We start from the raw sequence: 23,262 nt of genomic DNA on the forward strand, positions 1-23,262 counted from the left end.
AGCAGATTACTCGCTGAGCAGGGAACCCGACATGGGGCTCGATCCCAGGACCCTGAGATCATGTCCTGAGCTGAAGGCAGACAGTTAATCAGCTGAGCCACCCAGGTGCCCTGGTTCTTAATTTTTTTAAGGTCATCGACTCTTCAGAGAATCTGTTTATAGAAATGGACATCTTCACCACAAAAATACACATATATTTAATGTTCAGTATAAAATTTCAGGATATCTTGATTTAATTGTAATAGGATAAAGATTTGGTTAAAAGCTGATGTTTTGTAGGATGTTACATATTTTTGGTTTGCTTATATTTATTATTTTAAACATTATTCTAATTATTCATTATTTTAACTTATTCCTTCTTCCCTCTCACCTTTACCCCAAGGTGGATACATTGCAAACAGCCTAGCAATCATGACAGATGCGCTTCATATGTTAACTGACCTAAGTGCTATCATACTGACCTTGCTTGCTTTGTGGCTCTCTTCAAAATCACCAACCAAAAGATTCACTTTTGGATTCCACCGCTTAGGTAGGTAATTGGGAGTTTCTTTCGGTTTATAAGATTTCATAGTAAAACCACAATGAACTATAACTAGCCCTCTGAGTAACTGAAGTCTTTCTGGTGATAACCTATTTGAATAAAGCAGATGAAAATAGATAAACATGATTTATTCAGATACATGTACTCCAGGGTACATTCAGTCTAGTCAGCTAAACAGTTTACACATACCCAATAATACAGTAATCACTAACTGTTGTTCCCTATTTCCTGAAGATGTTAACAGAAAAAAGTTTACCTTATAGTTTATTCAACTAGGCAAAACCACATGGGTTTATGCTAATGTGTATTAGCTTCTTTCGCTATACTTTGGGTATTTCAACCAAAGCTACGTAGCCCAGATCTTAAGCAGTACTATATGTTTCACATATACTGTGTGGCTAAGCTTCATTGCTGCCATTTTATCATCATAATTCTGTAAATGCTGATAAGGATTCTTTGCTTGACCAAAGTGTAGTCAGGAAACTAAACCTCCCGAGCCCATCTGTGCACTTCTTTAAATAATCCTGTTTTAGCAAGAACCCTGCTAAGTCAGTTGAACAGAACCCACACACTCAGTATCTGGTAGGTCATCTCAGAGGTGATATCTCATTGCACTGGCCTGTCTCTAGTGAAAATTCTCTTAGGTCAGTTTAGCCAGAATCCCCCTCAACCCTTACGTTTCCTCTTAGTAATTTTCCATCCACTGACTTGCCAATAGAGTATTCAGAGCTGAACCCAATCTCTCCCCACCCACTGCAGAGTTCTATTGCACTGGTCCTATACCTTTTTTCATAGCTTCCCCTCTTGAATAAAGTCTTCTTTACCATGTGTTGACAAGTGTCATTAATTTTTTTTTTCTTTAACAATGTACACGTTTTTATTTTCCTATTTTGAATAAATATTAATATTTGAGAGGTTAAAATCATACATTGTTATCCATACAACTCTTTCTCTGTTACTGTGTTTTTAGATTTTTTTTTTTACTTATTTTAAAAATATGTATGAAACAATTTACTTGAACTAGTATGTGAAATGCCATATGTTCGGATGTCATTTGATTAGAATCCAGAAGTTGACATTTAGGTAGCTTTAATAAAACCTGTCTTAAAGATCCAGAATTAACAACGTGCAGTTTAATTTTGTAGAGACACTGACCTTCTTGGCTAATACATGAGTAAGTTCCTCCCCTTCTTGGTTACTTTTTAGGCTCATCATAACTCAGCATCTAGGTCTTCTAAAATTTAGTCACTGGGCCTTCTATGTAAAACTCCATTGTGCCTGAAAGGCTTTATCTCAACTAGCTATCCAGATCATCAGATTGGGACATTCTCTGGCACCCCACCTTCAGCACTCTGAGCTGCTTGCTGTACCAGAGAGTTAATGCCCTGACGTGTGTCTGTGATTTTTTCCCCACTTCACAGTGCACCCACTGCTTACCAACGTACTGTACAGTCATTTCTTACCTGATTGCATTGGGCTTTTTGAGTAAATTCAAGATTACTTTCAAACTTTAATTTCTTGTGATTTAAATACCTTCAATTTAAGATCTAACATTCAAACATAGCATCAAGGAATGGGGGTTTTACCTTCCACCACTGTTTTGAAAGAGTGTTTCATTTTGTCCTGCAGCTCTTAACCTTTTAGGTTATAGACCCCTTGGACCATTAATGAAAGTAGTAGAATTCTCCCCCCCCACAAAGAAACATTCAATAACAGAACATAGAAAGTCCTACATATAATAAGAACACATAATCATGAAAATCCTATTAAATATCAAAGAAATACTTTATCTAGTCACTTCATTTCTTCATACACAACAAGCACTGTGAAAAGAGAGAAAATAGGACTGACTGTTCCTGTTTATCTCTGCAAGTTTCTGTAGAAAGTCAAATATACCTTTTTCCTTAGAAGTACAAAGTTTACAATTATGGATTAGATACCAGCATTTGACTCATCTCTTCTGAGAGTTCATTCAAATAAAAACAGCAGAGAGAAGCAAGTCACCAATAAACACCTTTTGAAGTTAGAAGATAGATGGGAGGGGGCCAAAGGAAGAAACAAGCCAGGAAGTTGCAGCCCAGTGCACACTGAGCCAGGAGCTGGCAGCCCCACACTTCTCCATAGAAGATTCAGGGATAGAGCTGAGCAATAGTGAGGACTGGGGCTGAAAACAAGAACAGTTAACTGAATGACTCTAAGTGGGAAACTGCTCACACTTGTCCGTTCTGTTCCTACCTTCCTATCCCCACTCAGGTAGCCTGCATTTTCTCCCCATGCAAAATACCATATAGTTCTTGAAAGATCTTGAACAAAATGTCTGGGGAGAGCTGAGGCTTGTAGTGTGGAAGTTGATGTTCCAAAATAAGTCTTTTTCATATTAGAATTCAGGGTTTTGCACATGTAATGTGTGGTTCCCCTCCTCCAAAGTAATACATTTGTTTTAGTCTGCCCTGCCTTGCACCCCTTATTAGTAACCATTTTAATTAGTTTATGGCTTATCCTTCCTCATTTTCTTTTTGCAAAGAACCGTTTCCCTGTCCTTCTGCCCTAAATGTAAATGGACAACCAACGACCTTTTAGCAATAAGAAAAACAGAAAAATTAGTCCTAGAGGAAAGAAAGGTGACTTTAGAAGCAGAAGCAAATGTTTTAAATCACCTTATTAATATACTCAGAATAATAAGACAGTAAAATATTTTGAAAAAGAAGCATATAAGAAAAAGGTCTTTGAAATGTTACTGCTAAATTTTTTCTAAAAATTCAGTACACAGACTAGAAAATATAATCGAAGTCTTAGGATATATAGAACAAAAAGATAAAAACAGGGGGAAAGGTTAAAGCTTTTATAAAAGAACAATTTAGGAGGTCCAAAGATTGTGCTTATTAAGAACCTCAGGAAAATGTTAAAAAAAAAATAAAAGGGAGTGACTTCATATAGGCTTCCCTTTGGTGTGATCAGCATGTTCTGGAATTAGAGGTGATTGTGTCGTAACCTTGTGCACTGAAACCCACTCATCGCTGGTGCACTTTAAAATTATTAAACTGGAGAATTTTATGTGGGTGAATTTTATCTAAATTTTTAAAAATTATCTTAAAAAGGAAGAGAGTTACTGAGCTACAGGTGGGTGAGTATATCCCAAAGCTAGGGAGGGACTCAAACCTTTACACTAGAAGGGCCTTATGGGATCTTCATTTTCTTTGTATTGCAAAATTTTATGAGGATTTTGCAGATACAGAACTTATTTCACTTATTCTGCTCTTTGGGGAGGATTAGAGAGACAGCAAGGATATGTAGAATTGAATAAAGCTGTAAACCACAGCAGGGGCTGTCTTGTGTTCCACAGAATATACTGCTCCATGAGTATTCTTTTCAAGCTCTGTGAACCTCTAATACCAAGACTTGGGGATTCAGGTCCTAAAAAACGCTGCAAAAAAAGTCCCCCTAAGAAACTTCTGGTGTTACTGTTGTCGAATTTTGTTTTGACATTGTGGATTATGGGGGGGAGGTTAGGACAGGAGTTAATTTTTTTCTTTGTTGATCTGTTTTGTAAATATGTAAAACTTATGTTGCAAGAATCAAAAATGAGTTATTAAAAGAAAGGATTTACTCAAGAAGCTTTATTTTCATTCTGTCTCCTCCAACCCATCCTCTAACCCCATTCCTTATTAGTAATGATTTTTAACTTGTTTCTGGCCTACCCTTCCAGCATTTCCTCTTGAAAGTATAAGTGAATACATACATATATACCATACTGCCTACCTTATCCCATCCCCTGCCACCCTATCTTATGCAAAAGGCAGCATACTGTGTACCCAGTTCTTGACCTGGAAGTGTGTGTCTGTGGATGATAGATACTAGTTGTACCAATCCTTAAATTTATTTCCTTTCTGTTTGCTTCTAACAGTTTATACATGCCTAATAGGATTTATCACATTTTATAGCTATTTTCATGAAACCGTATCTTGTTCTAGACCATGAATGAAGTAGGGATGGAAACGGATAATATTAAATAAACTTTTTATGTCTGGCAGTATTAAGTGTGCAATATGAGATTATTAGCTGAATTATTGCTTATGCAGGCTAAGTAAATAAATAATATTATTCTGAGTAAATAAGGACATGAAAACTATGAGGCAGATCATTTAATATAGCTCAGGAACGTCCAATCACTTGTGTTTAGGGTAAATTAAACCAGTTTCCAAACTAGGAGTAGGGATATTTTTGAAATTTGAGGACTAAAATATCTGGGACTTGAGAACATTTATCTGTAGTTCTGAAACTGTGGTCATATTCACAAACTACACTATAAAAAGTTATTTGATTCATAACATAATGGGGTGGAACAGCCAGTCTTCTCGGTCCCTTCGACTAAGTAAGAAATTAGTTGGTAGTGTTTCCCCCAGATGTCAGTCAGGAACAGTCCTATTTGTTTTGGTACTTTCCACTTTTAAAGTTTTGGGAACAAGTTGTCTTTGGTTCAGATCTGAGATCTGCAGTTTTACTAGCTATATGACCTTTTAGAGATGACTTAATCTAAGTACAAGGTTTTGGGTTTTTTTTTGTAAAATATGAATGATAATACTTGAATATGTAATGTGGTAAGGTCTAAGTACCTGAGGTGGTAGACCTGGCCCAGAATGAATTCCCAATAAAAGTTCCAATCTTGTTTCCTCCCTCTTTTGCCTGCCAGTATATCACTCTGCCCACACTTTTTGCATCTCTCAGATGCTACACAACCCAAAATTATATGTCTTCCCTCCCCGCTAATCAGAATTCTTCTCTGAGCATAACTGTCTCAGCTAGGTAGTGGGAGAAAAGTAAGGTGATTCACCCTGATGATTAAGCAGCAGTTTTAGAGCTGTGCTTTTAAACTCAGGTCTTTGGTAATATGTTTTTAAGATTTATTTATTTATTCCAGAGAGATAAAGGGGGGAGGTACAGAAGGAGAGGGAATCTCAAGCAGACTCCCCACTGCATGTGGAGCTCCACATGGGGCTCAATCTCCACCCGAGCCAAAATCCAGAGCTAGACGCTTAAGCTACTGAGCCACCCAGGTGCCCCTTTTGGTAACTTTTTTGGAAATGTGACTAAATTTATTTTCACACAAATCATTTAGTGAAGGTGAGAAAGGTGGTTTTAGATTTGAAGGGAGTACCAAATAGCTGCCTCAGGAGTCTGTTCCATTCCGGTAGTACATTCCTTTCCTTCACGTGAACTCACAGATTGTGTAAAGTCATTCAGGTTTTCCTTTTCTTTATCAAGTGGCAGCTCTTTTGTGGGAAAAGAGAGAGCAGGCTAGAAACCATATATGAGCTATTTTTAAGTGCCTTGATTTATTTGACTGTGGGTATGTCCTCTTACCCTGGAAGTTAATAAAACCTAGAACTTAATGAAACACACTGTAGCAGAAATCCTACAGATCCTTAGGAGGAACAGACTATTTCCCAGACAAAGGGGAATTGCTATTCGAAAGAAAACAGTACAATCCCCTTGCTTTCTACTTTTATTCTCTGTAGATTATGAGCTTAATTGACTTTATTTATAAGGCTTTTCTTCCATTTCTTGGGCTGAAGAAGCTTCAAGGATTAGATAAAGATAGAGATCATGTAAAAGGACTTAGTAAGAGTTGTTTGTATTTGAAATAAAAAAGCAGGATTTACATTTTGGTAATGCAAATCATCAGCCTAGGTTAGCGAAGTAACAGTGCAGAGTGTAATAAGCAGAGTGTAATTCCACTCGGCAAAGACCTTGGCAGACATGGCTAGATGATGGTTCTTCTCCTGTAGGTATACAGTTATAAAGCTAATTCTGTGTCATTTGCTATTTCATTCCCTGTTGCTAAAGGAGCAGAAAGTATTCAGCTAAAAAATTTCTCTTCCCCATACATGCAGCCATGGTTAGTCATTCATTTTAATAACGTCCTCCCACTCCTGACAAGGGTTATGCCAGTTAATGATTCACATCTTAGTGAGAATTCATATCACCTAAACATCTGGAAAAGAATAGATACCTCCTAGAAACTGGAGTTTTTGCTGAGACAGAAGGAAGACATGAGTGAGGTGGTCCATGTTGGATAGTCAAGAGTCCATTTGAGAGTGCTGGCCATCTTGGGTATGGGATAGAGGGAGTGGTGAGAAGGCATTAGAGGGGCGCCTGGGTGGCTCAGGCATTAGGCATCTGCCTTTGGCTCAGGTTCATGATCCCAGGGTCCTGGGACCAAGCCCTGCATCAGGCTTCCTGCTCAGTGGGGAATCTGCTTTCCCTCTCCCACTCCCCCTGCTTGTATTCCCTTTCTTGCTAAGTCTCTCTCTGTCAAATAAATAGAACCTTTAAAAAAAAAAATTGAAAAGATTATTTAGAATAGGAACTGAAAGGCTCCAAACATGGCAACCTACTCTTGCCACCGGAATACCAGGCTAAACTGCAAAGTCTGCTTTGCAGTCTGCCACCTGGTATTCCGGTGGCAACAGTAGGCCACTAAAAAGTGATGTCTTTAGCCTAAGTGCATGCAGTAGGATTGTCTGTGGCTGAGTTGAAGTACAAATATGAATTCAGAAATCCTAGGCAAATCTAGCACAGCCCACTGATTTTCCTTCTTTTTCCTTCCTATCTTTTCCTTCCTATCTTTTACTGGAAGGGTTTCAGTTGTGAAAAAAAGTACAGGAGAGACTGTGTCTCCGCTCTCCTTCCCTATTCATTTTTTTAAACCTCTGAAACCTGTTTTTAGATGTTTGCTCTAGTTTTTGAGACAGCAGAAAGACAAGCATTATGGAATTTAAAGGAAATATACTCATTATTGGCATCCTAGCATTAGCGAAGTTAACACTTATGATAGGCCAGTACATTTAGGCAGCACTCCTGAAAAACAGTATGTTTGGGCTGAGTGTGGTTTATGTAATTGAAGCAAAGGGATACTCATTCACTGAATAGGTGCTCAATAGTTACCTGTTGATTAAAGGAGTAATACTGTAGGTTGGGGAGATAGGCAGTAAATATGTACACAAATGCAGTACAGTTATAAATTAGAGTAAATTCTAGGAAGCAAAGAATAAGGTACTATAATGGAGAGTAACAGGAGGACAGAGAAGGACTCAGTGTTTATTATATGAACCTTGAAAACCTCTAGTTTTGGAAATTTATAGATGTGTTAAAATATGCAATAAACATTTTTCATATTTTCTAGTACTATCAAAACTTGACATTCATCTCTGTTTTCTCCCATTTGATTTTTTTCTTACCATTTATGAGTCATTTAAACCAAAACTGCCTATTCTCTGGATGTGAAATTCAGGGTATATTTTGGTCTTAATAGATCATTGACCATAAACATGTGTTTATATTTCAGCTGAATTAAAAGACCTAAGTGATGTTATAATAAAAAACACATATTCACTCATCTTACTCCCTCCTCCAGTGCTCCAGTTCAGTCAGATGGAGTGATTTAATTATTTGTGTGTAATGTAGCAAAATATGTTGGAACTACTATAATAATAGATTTTCTAGAATTTCCATAAAAATCTCTTTCAAGAGTTTTTCATTTATGATAAATTTCCATTTAGGCAAGTTTATCTAAAGTTACTGGGGTCCTAACTTTCATGGAAATCTAGGGTTTCAGTTGTGAAAATTCTGGGTCTTCTTTCAAAGATGAAAAATCCATGCTGTTGTGTTCTCCTTTGTGTTGAAAAACTTTTTTGTATGTTATGTGCCCAGAGACTAAGCCAGAGCAAGAATGAGAAGACTGGAGCAAGTCAGAATTTGGTTGTTGATGGAAAGTTTCCCTTTCTTTTAAATGTTGGGAGGCAAAAACCTTGCTTGTGTTTATCTACATTCTGTCATGTTAAAAAATACTTTGAAAGGGGTGCTTGGGTGCTCAGTTGGTTAAGCATGCAACTCTTGATCTTCAGCTCAGGTCATGATCTCAGGGTTGTGAGATTAAGCCCCTTATCAAGCTCTGCACTGAATTTTTATAAGTAAAGCGTATTGCTTTATAATTTTATATTAATAATTTGATTAAGTCATCTTTTTTTTTTTCAAGATTTTATTTATTTCTTTGACAGAGAGAGATCACAAATAGGCGGAGAGGAAGGCAGAGAGAGAGAGAGCAAGGGAAGCAGGCTCCCCGCTGAGCAGAGAACCTGATGCGGGACTCTATCCCAGGACCCTGAGATCATGACCTGAGCTGAAGATTCTTCTTAAGATTCTCTTGTTCTGTGGGGCACCTGGGTGGCTCAGTGGGTTAAAGCCTCTGCCTTTGGCTTGGGTCATGATCCCAGCAGAGTGCCTGCTTCCTCGTCTCTCTCTGCCTGCCTCTCTGCCTATTTGTGATCTCTGTTTGTCAAATAAATAAATAAAATCTTAAAAAAAAAATTCTCTTGCTCTGTCCCTCCCCACACCACACCCCCTTCCTTCTTCTCTTAAAACAAAACCTATGAAAAGAATTATAAATGCTAATTTGTCCTATTCATGATATTTTACCAGTTTAATTTATTCACAGTGAAAGAGCTCTTATCAAAATAAATGATCATATTACTACTACTAGGATTTTTAGCTATGTAGTATTATCTGTGCCTTTTACTTCTCAGTTATAAATCTCAGGCCTAAAAATATACATAAATTTTTTCTGTTTTTGCATTTATCAGTATTCTGTCTAAGACATTTTGACAGGTGATTAGAATAAAAAGTAATAGCCGAATGTCTTTGCTTTTCACCAAGGGGTTGAGACACGAGTCACATTTCTTATTAATTGCTGGAAAAGGGATATCATTGATATCAGCATCCTAATATGTCACTTTGGCAGTTTCTAGGAATCAGCTGAATTCCATTACTATTAACTGTGGGTAGACATTGGGATCCCGTTTATGCTACTCACATGGCTAAAAACTGGTGTGGAAAACTCCAGGCTGCAGGTGTCTAGTGGGCCTTCTAAGTGTGGGGGTCCTCCCTGCTGAGGATCTCTGTTCATGCTTTAGTCTGACTTTCATTTTACTTTATTTTGAAATAAGATAGTTTTATTTCATTGGTTTTGCTTTATATGAAAGTTCACTAAAAGGTGATTTTAAGTGTTTAGGAAAATTATCACTAGGATATGGAGTTGCCAGATTTGGGTGTGTGGCCTGGGAGGGCACATACACATTCTTGCAGGACTCCCAATATGTCTGAGATATTGCATGGGACATACTTATACTAAAAAATTATTCATCTGAAATGCAAATTCAACTAGATATCCAGTATTTTATCTGGCATACCTACTAGTGTAAGTTATCATTTATCATCCAAACCAGTACACTTTTGAGAGTGAAGTAGGGCTTTTTAAATAATTATGACAGGACAATGGTATAATTAATAAATTGGGACTATTCCAGGAAAACTATAAAGTATTATTAACTTAATTATAAGGAGTTTTGAAAGAATTTTTAATTATTGGTTTTAGATTTTCATAAATAATCACAACTTAAAGACAAAGTTAATGGCATAAACTTACATAGCCATGAATTTTTATAAGTAAAGCGTATTGCTTTATAATTTTATATTAATAATTTGATTAAGTCATCTTTTTTTTTTCAAGATTTTATTTATTTCTTTGACAGAGAGAGATCACAAATAGGCGGAGAGGAAGGCAGAGAGAGAGCGAGCGAGGGAAGCAGGCTCCTTGCTGAGCAGAGAACCTGATGCGGGACTCTATCCCAGGACCCTGAGATTATGACCTGAGCTGAAGGCAGAGGCTTAACCCATGAGCCACCCAGGCGCCCTGATTAAGTCATCTTAAAAACTATCTGACCTCATTGGTAGCTTCAACCTTGACACATGATTAAAGTTCTCTTTTCTGGGAGGGTAGAGGGGAAGAGTTTGAGAAGAAGAATTGGTTTTGTTGTTGTTGTTGTTGTTGTTGTTGTTGTTTTTAAGTAAATTCTTTTCTACTCCCAACTTAAGGCTTCAACTAACAACCCCCAGATCAAGGGTTGCATGCTAGCCAGCCAGGTGCCCCAGAATGGTATTTATTAAATACCAATTTTAAAGGAAATTTCTCTTACCTTGTGAGTAAAATGAAGCTACCACTAGTACATGAACTTCACAGTTTAAAAATATTTTATTTTTTTTAATATATGTGTTCTTTACCATCAGCTGTTATAACTTAAGAGGAGAAATTCCATGCATTTTCTGTCTTGTATTTGGCTTAATTCTTCTCTTCTAACCAATTTACTTACTATTTTTTGGGATTTAGTAAATAACCTATTACTTACATTTAGCCTACCTTTCTTAATTGTATAGCCTTTATCATCTCCCCTTGTTCAACCTACCTAACCTCATTCAGCAAATCCATCCATCAGTATTTGCTACATGACAACCACTCTGTTGAGTGTCACAGTAAGTGTAATGTGGAATGGAACTGGTCCTGTCCTCAAGCTGCTGAGAGTCTGCACTTGATGTGGTAGTTTCTCCACAGCTTTGTGTATTTCAGAGTGTCCTTCCTGGGTTTTAGCCGTATGCGTCTTTTGAAGTGGGACAATTAGTATGTCAGAAATAAGTGTACCATGGTTTTGAATAGGAGCTTTATTTTTATGTTGTATTATGCCAGTGTTTGTTCTGCTAATGCACAGGATTTTATTGGAGTTTTAGCTACATTAGTGAGATGTGTTCAGGAAACAGCTAATAACTGCTACATAATTTTTCTGTGCTGTAATTTATGCATCAAAATGAAAATGTATCAAAGCTCAATATATTTGAACTGCCTGGAACCTTTGAGCAATGACTTGACTCAGATAACAGTTTCCCAGATTGTTTTACCTTTAACGAGATTACTCTCTGGTTTCTCTAAAGGAAAAATTTTCTTTAAAAGTATTTTCTTGCTTTTATTATTTTGAGTGTCAATAGTTGTTTTATATTTTATATATATATAATATACTTTTTATATATAATATATTTTTTATATTATAATGTTAATTATTTTAAAATGTAAATATTTTCCATTGTCCTATTGTGTATCTTGAAAAGATATAAGATTATCTCTACTATATACTTACGTGGTAAAAGTTTATATGACATAAAAGCATATATAGTGCAGTCATCCCTGTCTCCCAGTCAGCCATTTTCTTCATAACCAGTTTTTTATCAGCATTTTGTATATCCTTTCAGAGATTGCATGTACAGATATCATGTATATATAAGATATAGCTCTCTCTCTCTATATATATATATATATACATACTCCTTTTTCTTTTCACATATAGTAACATGCCATACACACTTTGCTTTTTTCACATAACACTGTATCTTGGACAGTACCCCTTATCAGAACATAAAAAGCTATATATCCCCTTTTTAACAGCTGCATAGTATTGCGTGTTATAGGGCCCTTTCACTTTCTTATTGTTTGCTATTTTATACAGTGCTTCATGAATAGCTTCATAATATACCTCATTTTGTACATATGCAGCTCAGTTAGCATGAATGTGTGTATCATTCCAAGAAGAAGCATTGCTAGGTCAAAGTGCATTCATGAATACTTGTATGCCTTGTTTTTCTTTAGTCTAAAGGTAATATGTGTTTGCGGTAAAACTTAAAACATTTCAAACATTACTGAAAAGAATAAAATGAAAACTAAGTTTCCAAAGCTCTAGTCCCACTTCCTAGATGTAACACTCTCTTGTCTTGTGATTATCAATTTGCATGATTTTTTTTCAACATAAATGGCTTTATGATATTTCACTATATGGATATATCATATTTTATCCATTAAGTTCCTCGTTGGTGGACATTTAAGATGTCTCTAGATATTTTTTGATAATAGTGAATTAATAGTGAAAAACTTTATAGGTATATCTTTGCATATATATCATGAGTTCTATTGAATAGATTCCTAGAATCAAGGAACACATGCATTTAAATTTTTGATTCATTTTACTAACTGCTCTCCAAAAAGATAGTTCCATGTGACATTTCCACCATTATATCCTTGCTAACTATAGCTGTTAACAAACTTTTTAATATTTACCAATTTAGTAAGGGACAAAGAATAATCATATTCTTATCTGAATTTCTTGTAGTGTGATTGATTTTGATAAATTGGTTTTTCTGTTAATTTTCTGTATATTAGTATTTATGTCCTTTATCCATTTTTGTTATGGGTTCTTCACTTTATTATTAATTTGTAAATGTACTCTTTTACTGGGAAATTAGTCTGTGAGCATGCATGTTACCAATAATTTTTTTTCAGTTTTTCATTTTTTTACCATGTATATGGTCTGTTAAATACACACAGTTTGACCCTAAAGAGATGAGGAGGAAGGTGTGGAGTGGGGAGAATGAATTAGTGGAGAATCCAGAGCAAACTACTCAACACTTTTTAAATTAAAAAAATAACATGAAAGAAATTAAATACAGTGTTTGTAATCTCTTTGGAGGAAGGATATAAATAAATATTTAGTTTGTATGAAGTGTAATAACCGTGCTACAGATATATTTGTTGTTTATATTTTTCCCTCCAGAGGTTTTATCAGCTATGATTAGTGTGCTGTTGGTGTATGTACTTATGGGATTCCTCCTATATGAAGCTGTCCAAAGAACTATCCATATGAAATATGAAATAAATGGAGATATAATGCTCATCACTGCAGCGGTTGGAGTTGCTGTTAATGTAATGTAAGCTTTATTTTAAAAAGAAGTATAAAAGCTTTATTTTTTAGAATAGTTTTAGGTTCACAACAAAACTGAGCAGAAGGTGCAGAGATTTCCTGTATACCTGCTGCCTTCACACACGCATAGCCTTCACCTTTATGAATGTCCTCCCTCAGAGTGGTACGTTTGTTACAGTGGATGAACCAGCAAACCAGCATTAACACATTACCCCACAATATCCCTAGTTTACATTCGGGTCCATTCTCTTGATGTTGTATATTCTGTGGGTTTGGACAATTTTATGATGATATGTATATACCATTCTGGTATTGTATACTGTATATTGTTTTCAATTAATATTTTATTAATTTTTAATAAATTAATATTTTAAAGTTCTGTGAACTTAGAGACTATTGTACATGCATTCACTAATGTGCAGTGGTATCTTTATGTATCTTAAAATTATATGTTATGTTAATTTTTCTTATAAATATTAGTAAAACATTGATGGAATTCTAAATTCCTCATTAGTTTGCTCAGTTATACTGAAGTTTGACAAATAATTTGGAATTTAAGTGGGACGAAGTTTTTTTTTTTATTATAATTAACAAGACTTTTTTAAACTACAAACTTTTTCCCTAAAAGCTATGAAATTTTTAGGTTATATACTTATTTGGACCAGTAGTCAGAAAACTTTTCTGTAAAAGGCCGGATAATAACTATTTTAGGCTTTGAGAGCCATGTAGTTTCTGTCACAACTGCTCAGCTCTGCTGTTAGAGAACAAAAGTAGGCACATTTAATACGTAAACAAATGAGCACTGCTGTGTCCCAATAAAACTTTATTTACAAAAACAGGCAGCGGGCCACATAGGGTTTACAGACTGTGGTTTGCTAATCCCTGCCCTACTGGCTTCCATTCCTATTAAAATAAATCAGTCCTGGGACGCCTGGGTGGCTCAGTTGGTTAAGCAGCTGCCTTCGGTTCAGGTCATGATCCCAACGTCCTGGGATCGAGTACCACATCGGGCTCCTTGCTCAGCAGGGAGCCTGCTTCTCCCTCTGCCTCTGCCTGCCATTCTGTCTCCTGTGCTCACTCTCTCTCTCTCTGACAAATAAATAAATCTTTAAAAAAATAATAATAATAAAATAAAATGAATCAGTCCTTACCACAGCCTTTTAAACAAAATCCTGTGTACCTTTCTCATACCTTAGCATTCTTGCTCAGTTTATTTATTTTTAAAATTTATTTATTTATTTGTGAGAGAGCAAGAGAGTGCACACAAGCAGGGAGAACAGCAGGTAGAGGTGAGAGCAGGCTCCCTGCTGAGCAAGGAGCCCCATGTGGGACTCAGTCCCAGGATCCTGGGATCATGACCTGAGCCAAAGGCATATGCTTAACAGACTGAGCCACCCAGGCGTCCCTTCTTAATCACTTTAGTGTAACCACAATGGCTGTCCTGCTTTTTTGAAACACATAGAGCACATTTTCATCTAAGAGCCTTTGCCCCCGTATTCCTTCTGCCTAGAGCACCACCACATGCTGCTTCCTGACTTGATCCAAGTCTCCTCTCAGAAGGAATCTCAGGCTTCTGACAGACTACACTCCCCCAGCACTCCATCCCCTCGCAGTGCTTTACTTCCCTTCAAAACATTTGCATTGCCTGGCAGTCTATTATGTATTTATCTGTTTACTTCTCTGCCTTCTCTGCTGGAACATAAGCTCCATGGGGATAGGAATATGTCTGTCTTATTCACTGGTTTTTTGTTTTTTTAAGATTTTGATTATTTATTTGACAGAGACAAGTAGGCAGAGAGGCAGGCAGAGGCGGGGCAGGGGCGGAGGAAGCAGGCTCCCTGCTGAGCAGAGTGTTGGGCTTAATCCCAGGACCCTGAGATCATGACCTGAGTCGAAGGCTGAGACTTAACCCACCAAGCCACCCAGGCGCCCCTTATTCACTGTTTTGATGCCAATACCTAAAACAATACCTAATACATAATAGGTGCTCATATATATATTAAATGAATGAGTTCCATGTTGCCTCATTAGTGTCTGATTTGTAACAAATCCTTTTATCAACAATACTAGGAAGAATAATAATGTTTTCTTTTATTTTTGACAGAATGGGTTTTCTGTTGAACCAGTCTGGTCACCACTCCCATTCCCACTCCCTGCCTTCAAATTCTCCTACCACAGGTTCTGTGTGTAGACACAACCATGGGCAGGACAGCCTGGCAGTGAGAGCTGCGTTTGTACATGCCTTGGGGGATTTGGTACAGAGTGTTGGTGTACTAATAGCTGCATACATCATAAGATTCAAGGTAATATGATTGCTACTTTTTCTATTTTAAATTATATTTAATTTCAATATTAAGAATATTAAAATAATTGTCTTTTATCAATATACTGGATACCAAAGCCAGTCTTACTCATTTTGCATTTGGGTAGGCTTAATTGAGCCATCAGTATAGCTCTTGTGCTAGCACTAAACACAATAGTATCATTTCACAGAGTAGCTTGTCTGTAGCTGGCTTCCGGACTGCCTTCACTGGATAACTCAGTTTTAAGCCATGTCACTGAACTGCTAGGTACTGGAATGTACACTGGACTAGAAATCCAGAGACTGGGGTTCTAGTCTTGGCTCTGCTGTTAATGCTTTGACCTGAGCTAGTCCCTCCTCCTTTGTAGGAGAAGCTTAGACCAGATATGTGGCTGCTAAAAGTCCTTCCAGCTCTGATATTCTATGGTTCTGGGTGGAAGATTTAGAGAAGGCACAGAAGAAAACAATAGAACAAATGATTAAACTTCTGGAAATATGTCTTAGAAGGAAAGGCAAAAAAAAAAAAATTTCTTTTTTAAACAGTCTAGGAAAGAGTGAAGATGTTTCTCAATTTGCAGTATTCAAAAATAAAGGTATTCTTGGGCGCCTGGGTGGCTCAGTGGGTTAAGCCGCTGCCTTCGGCTCGGGTCCTGATCTCAGGGTCCTGGGATCGAGTCCCGCATCGGGCTCTCTGCTCAGCAGGGAGCCTGCTTCCCTCTCTCTCTTTCTGCCTGCCTCTCCATCTACTTGTGATCTCTCTCTGTCAAATAAATAAATAAAATCTTAAAAAAAAATAAATAAAGGTATTCTTTAGTCCTGGTACAGAAGACTAAAGAACAGGGAACAGAGTATTGCTTGTTTCTGCTTTACAGTCTATTTTACATTGGTCTATATTTAATCACACAATTTTGGTCTGTTATCTTTCAGCCAGAATACAAGATTGCTGATCCCATCTGTACATATGTGTTTTCATTACTTGTGGCTTTTACAACATTTCGTATCATATGGGACACAATAGTTATAATACTAGAAGGTAAGATCTCACTTTCATATCCCCAGTGTGGGTTTCTTACCGCCCTTAATCAAATTGGGGGTGGGGGGCACTCTAGAGTAAGAGTCATGTCTTTTCTTTTCTCTTTACTGATGCTTATTGGGCTACGGTTAAACCACTTCATGTGTATATAACATATAAGAATTGATGTACTCTTCCCTCTGTTACCCATTTGATCCTTACAATAGCTAAGGACATTATCCCCACTTACCGACGAGGAAATTGAGCTTCAGAGGGGTTATATAACTTGCTTACTTAAGGTAATGCTGCTAATAAACTGTGGAGTGAGGACAGAAATACAACTCTTGATTCTTGGTATAATTATGTTTAGTGATTTATTCATTCTTTAATTCCCATTTAACTTGCTACTTTGTTATATTTTCAACCTCCCTCCTTACTAATCCTATGACTGAGTGTGTAAGTTCTCAACACCAGGTTCATCATCATTGGATATTCTCTTTTTTCCCTTTTTTTGTGTATCCTAGCTTATTTGTTAAAGGAAGTATTCAGATTTGATATTTCTTTTTAGAGAGAATGAACATTCTAAAAGTTATTAACCTCTTATACATATCTTGCTTTATGTGTGCATGGTTTGTCTTAAGGTATTAAGATATTTTAAAGTGTCCATTTAAAGTGAATTTGATAAAGCCATTTGGTTTCTTTGGGGGAAAACAAAAAGTTCTGTCAGTAATGTATAACTTTCTTCCCCAAAATAAACTTTACTTTTAAATGATATATTCTAAACTAACAGGTGTACCAAGCCATTTGAATATAGACTATATCAAAGAAGCCTTGATGAAAATAGAAGATGTATATTCCGTGGAAGATTTAAATATCTGGTCTCTCACTTCAGGAAAACCGACTGCCATAGTACACATACAGCTAAGTATGTTGCTGACAGTAAATGCTGGGGTTGATGGACTTTAGTATTAAACATCTGTGCTTATAATTAAGTAGGGGGACTTTTCTGCTGTAAATATTTGCTTTAAGGGGAGGGACCAGGCTTTTCAAAAGGTGAGTGACAGATCAGTAACAACAGCAGAGCAATAATTTTTGATCTCTAAGATGAGACTTTTTTTTTTAAGATTTTATTTATTTGAGAGAGAGAGAGAGAGAATGCACAGAGGGCCAGAGGAAGAGGGAGACTGCTGAGCAGGGAGCCTGGGAACATGACCTGAGCCAAAGGCAGACACTTAACCAACTGAGTCACCCAGTCACCCCTAAAATGAGACATTACAAATTGATTTTTGCCTTCAGATTAAGGCATGAAGAATATTTACCATCCTTTTTCTACAATAAGAAAACCTGTTCTTATTTCTTAAAGTCACTTTGCAGATTGATGCTTTTTATTTATTAAAGTAATAGGCAGGGGCGCCTGGGTGGCTCAGTGGGTTAAAGCCTCTGCCTTCGGCTCAGGTCATGATCCCAGGGTCCTGGGATTGAGCCCCGCATGGGCTCTCTGCTCAGCAGGGAGCCTGCTTCCTCCTCTCTCTCTGCCTGCCTCTCTGCCTACTTGTGATCTCTGTCTGTCAAGTAAATAAATAAAAAAAAACTTAAAAAAAAAAAAGATAAAGTAATGTACATATGGGTTTTTTTTTTTTTAGGCAAAAGACTTAATTGATGTCTAGTATTCTTTCTCTACCTGTGAGTGGACTGGAGGGATTGAAATATGAGAAGGCATCCTGGCTTTGGAGACTGGTGTACTTCTCTAACAGAGTAGCTTCAAGAGGGGAGAAATCAAACTAATAAAGATAGGTGCACTGTATGCTGAGTTTGTTATTCCCCAATGTCATTGTAGCTTTGTACACTGAGTAGTAATGATATTTTCTTGACATTGCAGTTCCTGGAAGTTCATCTAAATGGGAGGAAGTACAGTCCAAAGCAAAGCATGTATTATTGAACACATTTGGCATGTATAAATGTACTATTCAGCTTCAGAGTTACAGGCAAGAAGTGGACAGAACTTGTGCCCATTGTCAGAGTTCCAGTCCTTAACTTTATACATTTTTGGGACTACTGCCTTATTTATCCTGCAGTCACAGACCTGAGAGCAATAAATGCACACGCCTGAATGAGACAATGGAATCCCTGCCAGCTGTGTCCATATCAAGCACAGGTCTCTCAGAACAATCACTCCAGCCGGACAGTGCTAGTTTCTGTTTAATGGTAAAATGAGACTTCACCCTGACTTTCAGAGGAAGATGTTTCCAACACTATTTACAGAATAAGATGTGACTCTACAGATACCTCAAAGAAGACAATCCAAGACCACACTTCATTAATTATGACAGAGTACATGTCTTAAAGGAAGCATCAAGAATTCAGTATTTACATTTAAAAATCCTTTTTAAAGACCATTTTTTATCAAGCCAGTGCTGGAAAACTGAATTTTTTTTTTATTATGTAATCTTGACATCCAGCTTCTGGAATTTGACACCTAGCTCTCTTTTTACAGAAATTATTTCTCAGCAGATTTCAGAAAGTACTAGACGTTATCCAGAGAGTGGAATAAGCATGTATTCCCATGTTTCAGAAATGTTTTACTTCACAAATAACTTAATGTTATTATTATAGTTATACTTTATAAACAGTTTTTGCCAGATGTTATGGGGTTTTGCATCTCAAAGTTAACATTTTGGGTTATTTGCAATGTTGATCAGAACTAAATCTTTACATATTGTGATCACTGTCATGACGATTATTTAGGAAATATTTTCAGTACTATTCTGAATGGCAGAAGTTCATCTTAAACTCCAGTTATGATATGATCATGTAAAACAAAATACAGGAGTAAGGATGGAGTGTGGAATGTCAGATTTAAGTCTTCCTGAAATCACTTTTATTGTTCATGGAATTATCTTTACTTAAGACTAGGAGGAGACTGCAAAATGTGAACAGTGATCCTCTGTCCTTTCAAGAACTGAAAGTTTGCTTGGTACCTTGCTTCTGGCCTCCTTATCAGTTAGTCAGTTTGTGCCCTTTCAGGGTAAAACTCTGGAGGACTAAGGGTCAGTTTGTAATGCCCATCTTTCACATGTGTATTAAGCACATTCCTTCAGAGAGATTTTTGTTTGATTATATGAGTTAGGGATTCTCCAGGGACTCCAGAAACCCTAAGATATAATTTTGAGGTTTTCCAATAATACCATAGCAGAAATGCCCAAAGAGATAGGGAGAAGACATTATTCTGAGGAAAAAAAAAAAAAAAGAAGAAGAAGAAGAAAGAAGAAAAAAGTCAAGGGTTTTTGACCTAGTGTTTGTGTTTTCTTAAAGCACAGGAATAGGGGTGGACGTTCAGTCTGTGGTATGGGGAGGTTAAACATGAAACTGTCCAAAGGAATGCAACCTAATTGGTAACAGTTGTGTTAAAGAGGCAGCTGTGAATATTCGTTCCATCTTGCAACTGTTGGTTTTGAAATTATCTTTATGCACTTTAAGAGTCCATTTTCACAGGGACAGTTTCTTAACCAAGAATGGCTGTGGCTCTTGGAGTTCTCAGAGACCCAAGAGTAGCGTACAGTGTAGAACAGACAGGTTGTGAATTGAAAGCCGACGTAAACATGCCGATGACTTACAATATCAAAGAAGGATAGGAAACAGATTTCATCTTTCTACCAAGTACCTCACTATAAGTAAACCGAAGATAAAACCTGAATTTACCTAAGAGAGGATTATGAGTTGGTATCCCCCCAAAAAGGGTTGAGGAGGGATAATTGTATCTAATAAAACCCAGTAAGTGTTTATGGAATTGAATTTAAAATCAACTTTAGGGGATTCTTACTGTGAATCCATTTAAAAATAATGATTTGAATTTATCAGAATTTGGGTGGTATATAAACTGTTAATACAAATTCTCATAATAGGGAAGGCAAATAAGAATAAATGAGAAGCACTTCAGTGGACGTCTGGGCATTTATGGACTTTAGGGTACCTAGCACAAGAAGGGAAAAGAATAATCATTATATACTAATGGATTTTCATATATTTGTAGTTGTTTCTTATGTCTACTGAGCTTATTTCTTGTAAACTTCCCTTTGTCTTGAGTAGGTATATCTTTTTATATCGACCTGTCCTTGAAAATTTACTTGATAAAGTCTGAAATCCACTTGAGGACTGAAAAGGAGCTTTGTGTAAAAGGCAAGAAACACGGAAAACTTACGTAAATCTTAATGACTGTGTTCTATTTAAAGTGAGGTACACATGAAGTTTCCTGTCTTTGTCTTTTGTAGCAAGGATTACAGATTTTGTACTTTACTGGGTCTGTGGGACTGAGAATTGATAGATTTCACTTTTTATTACTTGACAAAACCCACAAAGGAGGATGTGAATTTAGCAGGTACGACCAGGGGACCATGGTCTACCTCTGATAAGGAGCCTTGTGTCTGTCCCTCACCTGTTGAGCTGCAACCCTGAGTTACACCCCCAGCAAGCCCTCACAGGAAGAGTTCTCCACCGTCCTGTGACAAGCAGTGGGGATTTGTGGATAAACACCTAGTGTGGTTGATTTTGCACTGGGCAGTTCTTCAGTATGATCTATTTTAATTAACATTTCCAAATAATCAGAGTTAACTTGTGTACTTAAAACCTGTGTTTCACAACTCTGGCCAGAGGTAGCATTTTGATTTTAGGGAAAGACCTATTTTTCATTAACGACCATGCTGCCTTAGAAATCTCATGTGAGGAAGAGGGTTGAATAAAGTATCTTTCAGAGGGCTTTGAAATGCCGAATCACAAGCAAATGGAATTCGCACATACACTTTCCATTAGCTGTGCCTCGTGTAATGTGAGCCCAGATTTTCGCAGCTCTCAGCTCCCATCAGTATTGTTTGCCAAATCATAGGAGCTCCTGTTTTACTGTTTTCCTTACAAATTTTGGTACTTTATTTCCATTTTCTAAAATGAATTTTCCTGCTCTTAAAGGTCTCAGTATTCTGGCTCTGTCTCTTGAACCCAGGTCCTCACTGACAGTGTTTGTCTTTTCAGTAGAATTTTCCCAGACTAGACACACAGGATTAGACACACGAGCTTCCCTTTCATTTTAATGTGAGGAAAACCATCTTTCAGAAACAAAGTATCACTTATAAATGTATTTCTAGGTGAGGAAGAATGCTTTTTTTTTAACAGCTGCTTGTCCTGATCCAGATTTCTCTGCACACTGAACTTTAAAGAATAAGTATGATAGAAATAGGCTATACTATAACCATGAGTGAAGATCATTTCTAGTAAGAAGACTCTGGGTCTTGTTTCTCAAACAACCATTCTCATTACTTTTGAAGATGTAGTCATTTGCTTCTAAAACAAGCACAATTAGCTAAATTTATTTTCTTTTTTCTTTTTTTTATTTTTAATAGCCCAGTGTAGGGCTTAACTCATGACCTTGAGATCAAGAATCAGTTGCTCAACTGACTGAGCCCCTGGGTGCCCTAAATTAATTTTCTTTTTATGAATTTATATAAATTGGCTCACCATAATGAATAGTGTGTTCCTACAGAATTTGAGCCCCTTTGGCATAAGGTTGTAGGCAATTCTGCTGTTGAGTCTACCTGCAATAAATTTAAAGTTATAGAATATGTTAATTGATACAAGACTAGTTCATTTGGCTCAGTTTGTCTTTGAATCAAGCTCAGTTCATGAGCCAGTTGGGTATTAGTCACAAATGAATAGTGACATCTTGCTGTGTGCTGTGTTGAGGGGAGGTGAGTCTCAATTCCAAATGATTTAAGTTTTATTTCTAACTACAGATCTGTCCTGTGAATCTTGCCAGACAGGGCATGATATTTATTTTACAGCTCACCAATCGGGGTATTTTTGCAATGTTGGCAGGAACGTGCAAATTAGAAGAAATTGTCGTGGAGGAATCCCTCAGTATTGAATTGTATATGCACATTCAGGCCATCCTGTAATTGATTTCTCGCTTACAAAGGGTTTATGCTGTTCTTCTAATCATATTGTAAGGACCAACAAACATTTTCTGATTTTTGTAAGACTGGAAAGCATTTATGGAGACTTTCCCAATTAAATCTATGACAGTGTCAATTTATAATAATGTAATTAAGTATATTCTGATGTAACTGCAACACAAAATTGAAATGGCCAGTAGTATGTCAGCTTTGCACCTGGAAGATACTGTATATTTGGAAAGCTTTTGCTTCTCTAAAAAAATATATATGTTATTAAGTAAGCCATATCACAGTTTAAGATATTGTATATACTTTTCCATTTGCCCTTTCAGAAACCAGGTATTTTGCATATGATTGATTTTGGGAAGATTTTGAAGCTGGGGTTTGCCCACGTAATTTAAGATCAAAGTATAGTATATGTATATGTATTTGCAATTTTCAAATTGTAATTTCCTATACATTTATTATTGTTTTGCCGTGTGGTTTATTAAAAAATGAAAATATACAATCCCCCTTAAATCTCTGGGTTTTTTTTCATTGATTAAATAGTAGTAGGCCTTAAAACAATAATAATCTTTAAAAGCATTAGACAGTGGATTATAACCTAACTAGTCTTACCAACTCCAATGGTAATGCCCTCTTAGACGTTTAAGAAATAAACCTGAAAAAACCTTCCCGATAAGTTGAAAAAGATATTAAAAGAATCTGTAACTTTTTCTGTCTGTCATTTATGATATCCCTGCAGCCCCAGCAACAGTGGCAGAAAGGGAAGAGCAAGGCTCCTGCTCCAGTAAGGTTGGTGGGGGCCTTTGTGAAGTCTGGGCGCGCTACCTGCT

The 23,262-nt window shown here is 36.7% G+C and overlaps 1 protein-coding gene across 4 annotated transcripts in view; it reads left to right on the plus strand.

Moving 5' to 3' along the window:
• The window catches only part of SLC30A4 (solute carrier family 30 member 4), a 30,763-nt gene extending 7,818 nt beyond the window's left edge, over positions 1-22,945 (plus strand). For 2 of the 4 annotated variants that reach the window (XM_082735274.1, XM_082735275.1), the window contains 6 exons: positions 383-529; positions 13,027-13,180; positions 15,278-15,476; positions 16,403-16,508; positions 17,278-17,412; positions 18,367-22,945. In XM_082735274.1, the coding sequence (XP_082591400.1) occupies positions 383-529; positions 13,027-13,180; positions 15,278-15,476; positions 16,403-16,508; positions 17,278-17,412; positions 18,367-18,521 (896 nt within the window). In that variant the 3' untranslated portion in view covers positions 18,522-22,945. Of the gene's footprint in view, positions 1-382; positions 530-1,747; positions 2,255-8,598; positions 8,742-13,026; positions 13,181-15,277; positions 15,477-16,402; positions 16,509-17,277; positions 17,413-18,366 lie in introns of those variants that run through there. The other 2 variants (XM_082735276.1, XM_082735277.1) reach the window with 2 other exon arrangements.
• Positions 22,946-23,262: the final 317 nt, after the last annotated feature.

This window comes from Mustela nivalis (genome assembly GCF_964662115.1).
Source record: "Mustela nivalis genome assembly, chromosome: 6".
NCBI lineage: Eukaryota > Metazoa > Chordata > Mammalia > Carnivora > Mustelidae > Mustela > Mustela nivalis.